Raw genomic sequence first — 12,682 nt, forward strand, 5'->3', positions numbered from 1 at the left:
TAAGCTCTGGACATATTATGCAGGGCTGTAATAAACATGGCGACTTTTGTCGCTGGAAAGACGTAGTTGCATCGTATAACACAGAAGAATCTAGAAATCCGACGTTTTTGTTACGGTGTGTTACCTTTTTAAGGTAAACTGTGAATATGATTTAAACTTATCACTGAAAGAAAGACCATTGTCACTCGTTATATCGGGTTGTTGAACTAGTTGTCCGGAATTCGTGCACCTGATCCACCGAAAACATCAACAAGAACTTAAGAAGTTGTTGTTTTTTAAAAAACAAAATTGGAAACAGCCTTTCTTATTGTTCAGAAACCGGAAACCCGATACAAAATGAAACATAAAATCTGGTTTCATATCTTGTTCACAGGTTGAACATATTTGGAATAGTATCGATATTATGATTATGGTTGTTGGCACAACCTCAATTTGCCGAGAGCCGCGATGCAGTGCGTCCTCGTACTATAATAGTTCGGGGCAAAAGTGTACTCTATTACACAATACATGCTGGAAGAGCGAACTGTATTTCTTAATGAATGTATATGTGTAAGATTGTTTTGTAAAATGTCACCTGAATGACATGAATGATTTATATCTTCAAGTCTTTGACTGGCATTTAAAAGGGAGGGAATCTAAGGATGTCATTGTCAACTTCATTGTATAAGGAAGACTTACAGTGTTCTAAAATGTAATAACAATGTTTTCTTCTATTATTCATTGTGTTAAAAACGTTTATTTCTAGTGTTGGTTATAATAAGGAAGCTATTCAAATTCTTTCCCTGACAATTGATATTTTGTGTTGTTCCAGAAGATGGAGGAACTGACCGCAGCTCTTGCCACCAGCTTCAGTGTGACGAGAGAGCTGAACACAACGGCAGCAGAGCACCCACGCTTCTCCCAGTATAAACTCAAGCTGAGTCCATCAGAGAGGCAGGAGGCACGCAGAAGGAAGATTTTAGAGATTCAGAAGAAGTATGTTATTGTTGATATCTTTTCCCATTTTGCTGATATGAAGTAGTAATTGTTCTAATAATTTCCCTTTGGTGTCCACTGATTGGAGGTAAGAAGTGTATAAGTTTGGCCACAGCAGTGTAGATTTCTGACGGATGGTCTAAATTTACAGCTTGCTAGTCTGATGGTCTGGTCAAAATTTTAGATGTTCCCTACATCTGAATAAATTCACCATATCTTGGTGTCTGCTCTGGTTAAGCCCATTTTGGGATGGTAACATTATGAACTTGAAGTTGAGGGGGTTTTTGGCTTATTTCATACACTGGCCACTGTTTAGAAAAAGTTTATTTAGTGTTCCTTGAGATTCACTTGTTTTTCGAATGAGTAATCTGATCTGTCAATGCCTGGCAACTTATAAGTAAGAACTGTCAGCCTTTGCTGATTCTGCTGCTGGATCTGCATGTTGCCATTTACCTTCAGAATATAAATACTGATATTTAATAGTATTTGAATTCAGTGTTGTTTAATCTATGAAAAATACTTCTTAGACAACAGTACACAATTTATGACATCATTCATCGCAATAATCCAGCACAAGCCACATATATTTCATCATCAAGGGGCAGTATTCTTTTACTGGGCATAGCTTAAATATTATTTTTTTATGTTGGATAGGCAATCAAATGCCATGAAGTCACTTGTAATTATTCATATATGGGTGTATGTGACCAGGGGACCAATGGATAAGTGGGAAGAAGATTCATTGGGATTTCTTTACTTGAACCCAAACTGACTGAGTGAGAATTATAAACACAGACAGACAAGCTGGTGATTAAAACTGGAAAATATTGAAGGAACACTTGGTTTTCCTGTGTTCCTTTATTTGTTTCTCTCAGTATATCTAGTAAAAATGTCTGGTTTGACATTTCATACTCCATGGTACATGGGCACTGACAGACATATATTTAATATGTGATATACTCAAGGGCATGTGATCGTATCCATTCTGACTGACAGTTTATTTGTACCCATGATAAAAGATACATTCTTTTGACTTGATATTTCACTGTTGGTTTGTCTGCACAATATCAAGTTTCTGAATGTGACACATCCTAACTATGCATGAGCATTTGAATGTTTCTGTCATCAGACTCAGTCACCAGGAATAGTGTTTGACTCTCACTTTCACCATTGGTTTGTCAGCACCAGATTCAGCACTCTGTCACTTTGTATTTGCATTCTTATGTTGGGTTAGGTTGACCGTACATCCATGGTTTGAACGTGGACCAAAAAAAAAAACTGCGACAGAAAATGGCAAAGATATAAGGAAAATCAAATGATCAGCTATTTACACATGCGCTCTTTTTGGTGCTTTGTCTTGACAATACTGGGAGAGTAACATGAAAAATCTCTATACTTTTTAAAGGAGGACAGTTTCTGTAAATGGTTGGTTTCACATGGCGATGAAAAATTGTATCATTGGCAATTTAAATCCAGGATAATTTTAAAGAATACACTTGACACTTCAATAAGACACTTGCATCAGTCTGTACTAGTTTGAACAAAGCATTGAGGGGACTGTGAAGTACATTTCATTGTCTTTGTAACATGTTTCAGTCAGGAGGAACTTCATGTGATTTTTGGAGGATAGAAGTGCATGTTAATGTGTGATTGTCTGTATTCATAAATCTCTCAATACAACTCCCTGCTTCCATAGGCTAGGTGAGACGCAGTTCCCCAAATACTCTGTGTGAAAATTGGCATGTGTCACTACTACTTCAATCATGTCTACAGCCTTGTATTGATGGGTGATTGAGGAACAAAGTATCCCCCTCCATGAAGTATTGATGTTAAGTTCCACAATCTCCACTCCCTATTCTATAGCTTTGGTCACAATTTGTTCTATTTAGTCAATGAAGTATGCACAAATTGCTTGAGATTTTGTGAAAAAGTCACAGGGAAATATAGAGTTTCGTAAGGAATTTGGAAATAGATTTAGTATATGTAATGGGTATATACTTTACTCTTCAATCTTATAACTCTTCCATTCTGTCTGAGTAAGAGGAAACGTGACAACAGATGGATTCCCATGTGGTGGTCGGGCTTCATGAGTGTTTGCAATGTTTTGTAGAACAAGGGAGACAACTGATAGTCCAAAGTGTGTCCCTGCAGAGAAGTGCTCTCCCACTTCAGGAGATTCTCATTCCCAGAGATGTACTGAGTGAGCTCTGAATCCAGGGACTTGCCACTTGCTTTGTGTCTGTGTTTATACCGCACTCCATGTAAATAACACCCCATCAAAATACAATGCCATTTATTACTCAGTGCGGTTGGGTATCCTAGTGGTTAAAGTGTTCACTCGTCGCACTGAAGGCCTGGGTTTGATCCCATGTAGGTACAATGTGTGAAGCCCATTTCTGGTGTCCCCTGCTGTGATGTTCCTGGTTTATTGCCAAAGGATGTTTAATACCTGACTGACACACTTACTATTGACTGCTCAGGATGATGGAGGTGGGGTATGGAGTATTAACAACCTCATTCTAAGGACTTACCAATATACCTTCTTTGAGCGTCTGACTTCGAAACCCAGGGCTAATTATACTGAATACGGTATTCATACATGCTCGTATTAAAGGTACATACCCATTTCTGTGTTTTAAATTTTGGTGTTTGAGACTTACGTGATTAGTTAACTTTTGGTCATGTCTGTGACTTCAAAATGGAGAATGGATCTGCAAAGGGGTGTTGACAGGGTCTGTAGCTTTAATACCATTGACAGTGGTGCAGATGATTTTATTTTTTTCCACATTAACACCTTCATGAGCATGATATGGTTCAATTTGTTCCACTAACACTTGTATCATGCATGCATATTGCCATGGCGACTTCAGTCAGAATAGATCATTAGAACCTCATGCTTGTGATTGAGGATAGCTGACATTGTGACAGAGTGGATCATAGCTGTCACATGACATGGATCACAGCTGTCCGTTAGACATGACATGGATCATAGCAGTCTGTCTGTCATGACATGGATCTTAGTCATCTCTCTGTCATGATATGGATCACAGCTATCTTTTTGTCATGACATGGAACATAGCTGCCTGTCATGACACGGCGGGGCGATGGGGTAGCCTAATGGTTAAAGCGTTGGCTCGTCACGTCGAAGACCAGGGTTCGATTCCCCACATGGGAACAATGTGTGAAGCCCATTTCTGGTGTACCCCGCCGTGATATTGCTGGAATATTGCTAAAAACGGCGTAAAACCATACTCTCTCACTCATTCACTCATGAGATGGATCATAGCTGTCTTTCTGTCATGACATGGATCATAGTTATCTGTCTGTCATGACATAGATCATAGTTATCTGTCTCTCATGACATGGATCACAGCTGTCTTTCTGTCATGACATGGATCATAGTTATCTGTCTGTCATGACATGGATCACAGCTGTCTTTCTGTCATGACATAGATCATAGTTGTCAGTCTGTCATGACATGGAACATATCTGCCGTTCTGTCATGACATGAATCATAGTTATCTGTCATTATATGGATCATAGCTGTCTTTCTGTCATGACATGGAGCAGCTGTCAGTCAGGACATGGATCATAGCTGACATCTGGCATGGCATGGAACATAGCTGTCAGTCATGACATGAACATAGCTGTCTTCTGTCATGACATGGATCATAGTTATTTGTCTGTCATGACATGGATCACAGCTGTCTTTCTGTCATGACATGGATCATAGTTATCTGTCTGTCATGACATGGATCACAGCTGTCTTTCTGTCATGACATAGATCATAGTTGTCAGTCTGTCATGACATGGAACATATCTGCCGTTCTGTCATGACATGAATCATAGTTATCTGTCATTATATGGATCATAGCTGTCTTTCTGTCATGACATGGAGCAGCTGTCAGTCAGGACATGGATCATAGCTGACATCTGGCATGGCATGGAACCAAGCTGTCAGTCATGACATGAACATAGCTGTCTTCTGTCATGACATGGATCATAGTTATTTGTCATGTCATGACATGGATCATAGCTGTCTTTCTGTCATGACATGGATCATAGATGTCTGTCCGTCATGACATGGATCATAGCTGTCTTTCTGTCATGACATGGATCATAGTTATCTGTCAGTCATGACATGGATCATAGCTGATCTGTTTCTGTCATGACATGGATCATAGTTATCTGTCCGTCATGACATGGATCATAGCTGTCTTTATGTCATGACATGGATCATAGTTATCTGTCTGTCATGACATGGATCATAGCTGTCTTCTGTCATGACATGGATCATAGTTATCTGTCTGTCATGACATGGATCACAGCTGTCTTTCTGTCATGACATGGATCATAGCTGTCTTCTGTCATGACATGGATCATAGATGTCAGTCATGACATGGCTCATAGCAGTTTATAAGAGATGGATCATAGTTGTCTTTCTGTCCTGGATCATATCTGTCTAATATGGATCACATAACTATATGTCTGTCTTGGATCATAGCTGTCTGTCAGCCACAAGCGAATCATAGGTGTGATGAATGTGGTATATTTACTGTCTCCAACTGTAGGGATGCATCTAGGCCGCAGGATATATGCAGTTGTGTCATTACTTCCGCCAACTGAAAAGACAGTGCACCATGTTTCATTCAGATAAAGTTGATTCGGCTCACTTTGTTGAACTAGTGTAAAATATCATTCAAATAAAAATATCAATATCAAACAATATCATCCCAACATATTACCATGTCAGTCATATACTGTGACTTTTATTATGAATAAAAACAATAGTCAAAGCTTATCATCATACTATACCGAGGTATCTATGGTCAAAGTCAAATGTTCCCATTGTTTTCTTGGAATTTTTAGTGAGCATGATCACATGACAGCGTTTTCCTGCATTGCTCAAGTTGTGAGGTTATAAATATACATGTTGACCCTTGTTCAGATAGGCGTTGGCCCACTCTCTGAAATCAGTGGACCAAATCGACCAGTTTTGCAAGAAGCTGGATGCATCCCTGTAACTGCAACAATAAAATCCTCACATGACACTGCACTTGTTTTGTTTCTGCAATGCATGTTTGACAAAACCAAATGTTTCCCTTTGAATTATGTGCAAATAGATGTTTAAAGTTGCATGTATTGAACTCATGTATATTTGTGAAATTCTTCAATCAGCTCAACATGAATAGTACTAGTATCACACATTCTATTTTATCTGTAAACCAGGAGTCCACAAAACACTGTGGGGATTCCAGGGGAGAGTGGGACCCAGTATGCCATACTTGTAACAACCGACCATTTAGGATCAGAATGGGTGACTTGGCTCATTGTGTTTCATTGTGTCATTGTGGTTTGTGTCTTGTGCTTTCAGTCAATGGTTGTCTGGTAAAGCTCATATGGCTGCCATATTGTGGTGTGTTGTTCAACAACGATCACTTCCGTGCGTAACTCATGGTATGATTTGGCTTCTATATTTGATTGGTTCTTCTGATTTCAGCCGAAGGTTCGACTTCTCTAACCATGCCCGGAACCTGACGGAGGGAGTGTGGGACAAGCCCCAAGATGAGCAGAAAGTCGAGGACGAGGAGGTTGTGGAGGAGGACATGGAGGTGCAGACGTCTCTCCACAAACCCGGACGCTACTACAAGGACCAGGTGAGACAGGGAAATGTGATCCTGCACTGTCATAGTCATGATGTTGATGGAGTCTCTATTCATTCCTTTGTCACGGACCTGTGAAGGTCCGGGTTAGAATATTGATCTTCAGTAACCCATGCTTGTCGTAAGAGGCGACTAACGGGATCGGGTGGTCAGGCTTGTATACTTGGTTGACACATGTCATCGGTTCCCAATTGCGCAGATCGATGCTCATACTGCTCATGATTGTCTGGTCCAGACTCAATTGTTTACAGACCGCCGCCATATAGCTGGAATATTGCTGAGTGCTGCGTAAAACTAAGCTCACTCACGTCTTAGTCACAATATGGCTGAAATACTCACTCACTCACTCACTCCATTCATTGCTTCTGAAATATGAGTGAAATATAGTGCAAAATGTGCTGCATTGATGGAGCAAAATGTTAACATTAGGGTTCAAGTCAGTTTTGGACAGTGGAGCAGTGTTCCGTAACGCGTATGACCACCATGAGCACAAATGCAAGCTTCTACACACCTTTGCATTGACCAAATGAGCCTTTAAAGTTGCTGTTGTGGAATGTTCTGCCATTCTCTCTGTAACACCTTTTCAAGTTCATCCAGAGTCTGGGGGTGAATATGGAGTCCGTAAACACGACTTCCAATAATGTCCCAAGCACTTTTAATGGGATTAAGATCAAGTGACTTTGCAGGCCTGTCCATATGTGTGATGTTGTTGATCTAAACAACATCGTTAACTCTTTCTCGGGCATTTTAATCCATGGACGGGCATTATCATCCATAAAAAAAGAAGTTAGGACCCGCTTGTTCTACCCGAGGAATGATTACATGTAGGTTTTAACCGATCAGAAGAGTGGAGCACATTCATACCACACATTTTGCATTTTGTTTCTGAGGGTGGTTGTGTTCGGGTGGTGTTGTCAATGTTATCAGATAAATCAATTTGACAGTCACAAACGGTTATGTATTCTTTGAATATTTACCTTTCAGTAACATGTCGGCAAAAATCGCTATCGAGATTGATAAAGATATTACACTGAAAATACTTGTTGCTTAATTTTTTGTGAGGAGTATATGTTGGATGGATGTAGAGGGTGTGGTCAGGCTCTTTGACTTGGTTTAGGCAGGTCAGTGTAGCTGTGGATTGGTTTTCAGTCAGTGGATTGTGCGGTCATGAGGCAGGAATATTTTTAAGTGTGTCATTGTGTGTCAGCATTGCACCACACACACGGGCAGAGGTAGCCAATTTTCCAGAAGTAGCCAAGTTATCCTTGCGGTTGCATATTGTGCTGCAGAGTTGCATCTCTTAGTCACGCCAGAAACCTGCGATTGTTGGTACTCATCCCAGGTCCTCCTGTGAAGATTCTGGTTAGATTTGCTCCACAGAAACCCATACTTGTCAAAAGAGATGTATTAGAGTACGTCAGCAAACCTCACTCACTAAAGATGGTCATCGTATCCCAATTCCATAGATCGATGCTAATAATGTCAACCACTGGATTATCTGATTCAGACTGCATTATCTGGTTCAGACTGGATTATCTGGTTCAGACTGGATTATTTACAGACAGCCGTCATATAGCTGGAACATTGCTGAGTGATGCATTAAATAATAAACTAACAAAACTTCAAATATGACTATGATAGTATGAATCTTTTCTTCTAGACCAAAGTGGTCATCTTGTATTCATTCACTCACTGTCAGAATACAAACAGCTATTCGCTGATAGTTTTAGTTCTCTTGTAATCTTGTCACAAAAAGTAATGCTGAATTATTGCCATGGTAAAATAATTATTGTTACAGGTAACAAAGTTTTCACTTTTGTTAGAAATGTATTTTAAACCAGGAACAGTTGTGCCTGAAACTAGTAAAACAACGTTTCATCCATTTCACCATGCTGATCATACAAATGTTTGTCGTCCAAGACAGTTATATAAATCTGAAAACTGGGAACATTGAAGATGACATGATGTGAAGGATGACCCTTTCTGTGTAGTTGATGTACTCTGAGTGGCTGGTGGAAGTGCCCCAGGACCTGGAGAAGGAATGGCTTCTGGTTGTCTGCCCCACTGGAAAGAGGAGATTGGTCATAGCTGCCAAGGTTTGTCCTTAAGGGGGGATGGAGTGGGGATTAGTTTGGTATGGTTAGGGTATTTGTTCATGAAGCCTGGATCAATTCCACTGGTATCACATTTTGTGTTCAGTCTTTATTTTGCCAGAATTTCGTTGAAAGAAGCAGTTATAAATTTTACCTGCATTAACTTGATTTGGCAACAGTGGAGCTCTGTGTGTCTGAACCCAAATTGTGTGGTGATGTGTGTTTATCAACCACGTCACAGCCAACATCAGAGGGACAGGTGGTATTCGATCCCAGTGGATTATGGATAATGATTAATCTGATTATTATTCAGCAGTAAGTGTCACTTGTTGAAATAAGTGGGGTTCCACTGTGATATATCTCAGACAGGTTGTGTCAACTTAAAGTCTTTCTCTGGGCATGATAACTATCCATTATATACCAGGTAAAGTTCAACTGAGTTTTGTTTAAATTGATGTCAAAATGTCTAACTCTTTCTGTCAACTCCTACAGGGACAAACCACAGCATACTCCAAGGGCGGCTTCAAGTGCATGACATTCCCCTCTTGTCTCCCTGGAGGTAACAGAGGTCAGGGGGGAAGGGAATATATGGGGGTAAGTTGGATGTAAAAACCACAGCTATCCCATAGTTGGTCATGGAACAGAATTTGTCTGCTACTCATTGCCAGTCTCCCATTGGGATTTATAGGACATAGGTCATCCATGTAGCAATACACATACTTTGGGATTTTTTTGGAATTTCTAACACATAATTGGTCCCTATTAAAAGACACCAATCTCCCATTGGGATTTATAGGACACAGTTCATCCCTGTAACAATACACAAATATTCCAACTGGCATATGTATTGGTCCCTGCTACAATATGCATAATGTGATTCTTTTACTTTAAATTGAGAAATAAGTCCTCAGTAGATTTTCTTACCTTCCATGCTAATACAGAAACTTTTAATGATCTATGATAACATGTGATCTGTATGACTATTTCAGAGAGTACAATCCTTGACTGCCTGTACTGTGAGAAGAACAAGACGTACTATGTGCTGGACATGATGTACTGGAAGAATATGCCCATCTACGACAGTGAGGTACTTCTCTCATTGGACTATTACCCCATGCAGACTTCATGGAATCAAATAACATGTCTATATTGGTGTACATACTGAGTATCAAATGAGTCTGGTTTAGTTCAGATTGCCTTGCGTTTGTACAGTCTTGTATGTATGTTGTAATGTGATCATTGTTCGCAGACAGAGTTCCGCTTCTACTGGATGCACGAGAAACTTCAAGAGATAGAGATGGTGTCTGTGGCTAGGAAGACAAATCCAGTAAGTTGACAAATGTTTTTGATAAATATATGTAATTTCTTTTGCAGCACCTGTTAAATTACAAATGAAACATACTTGCTCATGGTAGGAATTCCAGAACTCTGTGTTCCACCAAAATCTTTCTTTGTGAACTGTCACCTAACAGGAGGGGGTGAAGCATGGACTGTTTGTCCCTCAAGAAAAGAAACTACATCTCAGATTTATGTTTCAGTACCGGTTTGTCCCACTGCCAAGCTTCCCCTGTACAGCGGTCAACATCTCTAATGCCATCTCGTATGCCAACTTTGATGTAAGCTAAAGTCGTGTTTGTTTGATTGTTTTTTAAGTAATATTCCAGCATGATAATGGTGGTCTGTAAATATTTGAGTCTGGACCACACAATGCAGTGATTGACATCATGAGCATTGTTCTTCTTATTTTTTGCCTTGTAAAATGAAAATGTCATCTCAGTTTCTGAAAGTATGTATTTAATTTGTGTATTTCATTGACAGATTGATGGCCTCCTGTTCTACCACAAGCGCACCCACTACACGTTCGGATCCACGCCGTTAGTCGTGTGGCTGAAGATGTACATGGTGCCTGATGTCCTCAACATCGCTGTCCCTTACAAGGAGGTAGCAAAGGCTCCTCAAAACTACACCAACTACGCCAAACATCTGGACAATGTCAAAAACCAAACATACGGCTCACCACCTGAAAAACCTCGACCTCAGTCTGCACAGAGGGGAAGAGGTCGTGGACGGGGGGGTCGGTCGAGGTCGTGGTGATGGGCAAGGTAGTTCAAGGAATGACAAAAGCATGGATGCATGTGAAACGGTTGAGGACAATAGTGCAGCTACCACCAGCCTCAACTTCGGGAGTCCTGATGTTAAGACGCCCCAGACTGAGAGAGGTATTATTCAGATGCCCAAAGCTTTTGACTTTGGAGCAGCTTCAACATCTCCATTTGAGTTGTCCAGTCCGGGAACGTTACCGTTGAGTGTCCCAGTCACAGAGACAGAGGCAGCAGTTGAGGGCAATTCCAGCAACTCTGCAGAGACCACTTCTCAGGGCATGGAGATGTCAGCTGACAGTGGTCAACCTGCTGGGCAGGAAGATTCAGAGAGAAAAACAAGTTCAAAGAAATCAAAAATCGGGTCGGAGGGGGGCACAATAGCAGAATGGATGTGGGGGATAGTCAGTGAGCAAGACAGAGCCATGGGAGTACAGAATCGAGTTCCTTGTGGAATCAACTTATGTTACAAACATTGTTTGTCTGAAAGGAACTGGATCAGCTGGACTGAAGTCGATGTGTGTAACCCTGGTGTATTTGAATGGATGTGGAGTGAATGACAAGAGAAGACTTGCTGTCGGGCAGTGGGGTAACCTAGTGGCTAAAGCTTTCGCTTGTCACGCTGAAGACCAGGGTTCGATTCCACACATACAATGTGTGAAGCCCAATGGTTGTCCCCCACCGTAATATTGCTGTAAATTTTATAAGCATCGTAAAACCATACTCACATTTGCTGTATGTTTACTTGGCAAGCAGAAGCCATTTATTTGTACAACCCCACAGCAGGGATTACCAGCATTAATGCTTATACATGTATGTATGTCCTGGGAATGATATGATATTGCTTTTTTTCTACTGCGTACATGGATGATAGTTTATATGTTTAAGTGTTAGTTCAAAGTTTGAACTTTCAAATATTCTTTAGGAAGGCAGGATACCAGAACTGAAAATGTATTGTGTCCCCTAGAAAGTCACTTTCCAACAGGTGGCCATTCTCTTCCCACAGAGGTTACTCCTGTCATATCTTCCTACGTAACCTCTGTTCTAATACAGCCCTTTCATGGTGTGAGCGTTCAAGACTCGTGATTGGAGGCCATCAGATTTAGTTGTGCAATCAGCGACATTGTTTCAAAAGTGATCATTCGCAAGGCCTCAGTAATTTCCGTATGCTTCGAGAAAACTAAACTTCTTCCCCTGCACGATGCGCAAACGTTTCTTCTAGACAGAACTCAGTCATGTTCTGGCGGATCAGTGGCGTCTCCATCGCCCTCGTTGACAACGGACAAGCTAGCCATTAAACGTCTTGTGTGTAACATCAACACAAGTCTCCGGCAGATGGGGGGATATTTGTGGCCCCACATTTGCTTGTGTTAGTCAAGTTAAATCTAAGTCGATGTAACACGTGTTCTTATTGGATAGAAAGAAGGGAGATAATTCGTGTTGCGATCTTTTGCCGCTAGGGGATTTTACGAGAACCGGGAAATATGGCCGTATTAGAACAGAGGTTCGTAGGAAGATATGACAAGTAACCTCTGTGGGAAGAGAATGACAGGTGGCAGGCAGACAAGTATTTCAAATCTGAAGGGGACAAGATTATTTGTCAACAGTTTTTAGGTATCCTATATTTTCACTTAAAGGTCACATGCAACGTAAAACACAACTTTGCAGATTCTGATACCTTTCGGTATGGACTTACCGAGACAAAGCGTCAAAAATGCAGATTCAACTTATAAAGTTGAAAAATAACGCGATGAAAAAAACGTTCAAATGTTTCACTAATTTTCCCCAGACTTTTCTGGGGAATACGGTTTTCAGCAGCTGGCTGCGCTCATAGCACGTGCGCAGTGAAATA

At 40.7% G+C, this 12,682-nt stretch overlaps 1 protein-coding gene across 1 annotated transcript; it reads left to right on the forward strand.

The window, feature by feature from the left end:
- The first annotated feature begins 30 nt into the window (after nt 1–30).
- Nucleotides 31–12,566, forward strand: LOC124282513 (snurportin-1-like). The gene is given in 11 exon segments (XM_046718525.1): nt 31–133; nt 815–975; nt 6,476–6,632; nt 8,630–8,734; nt 9,224–9,325; nt 9,723–9,818; nt 9,981–10,058; nt 10,270–10,347; nt 10,550–10,807; nt 10,809–11,815; nt 12,383–12,566. Coding segments are annotated over 9 exon segments (1,617 nt in total). The 5' UTR covers nt 31–133; the 3' UTR covers nt 11,391–11,815; nt 12,383–12,566.
- The last annotated feature ends 116 nt before the right edge of the window (nt 12,567–12,682 follow it).

Source organism: Haliotis rubra, unplaced genomic scaffold (genome assembly GCF_003918875.1).
Source record: "Haliotis rubra isolate DU_JTF1 unplaced genomic scaffold, ASM391887v1 Scf3, whole genome shotgun sequence".
Lineage (NCBI taxonomy): Eukaryota > Metazoa > Mollusca > Gastropoda > Lepetellida > Haliotidae > Haliotis > Haliotis rubra.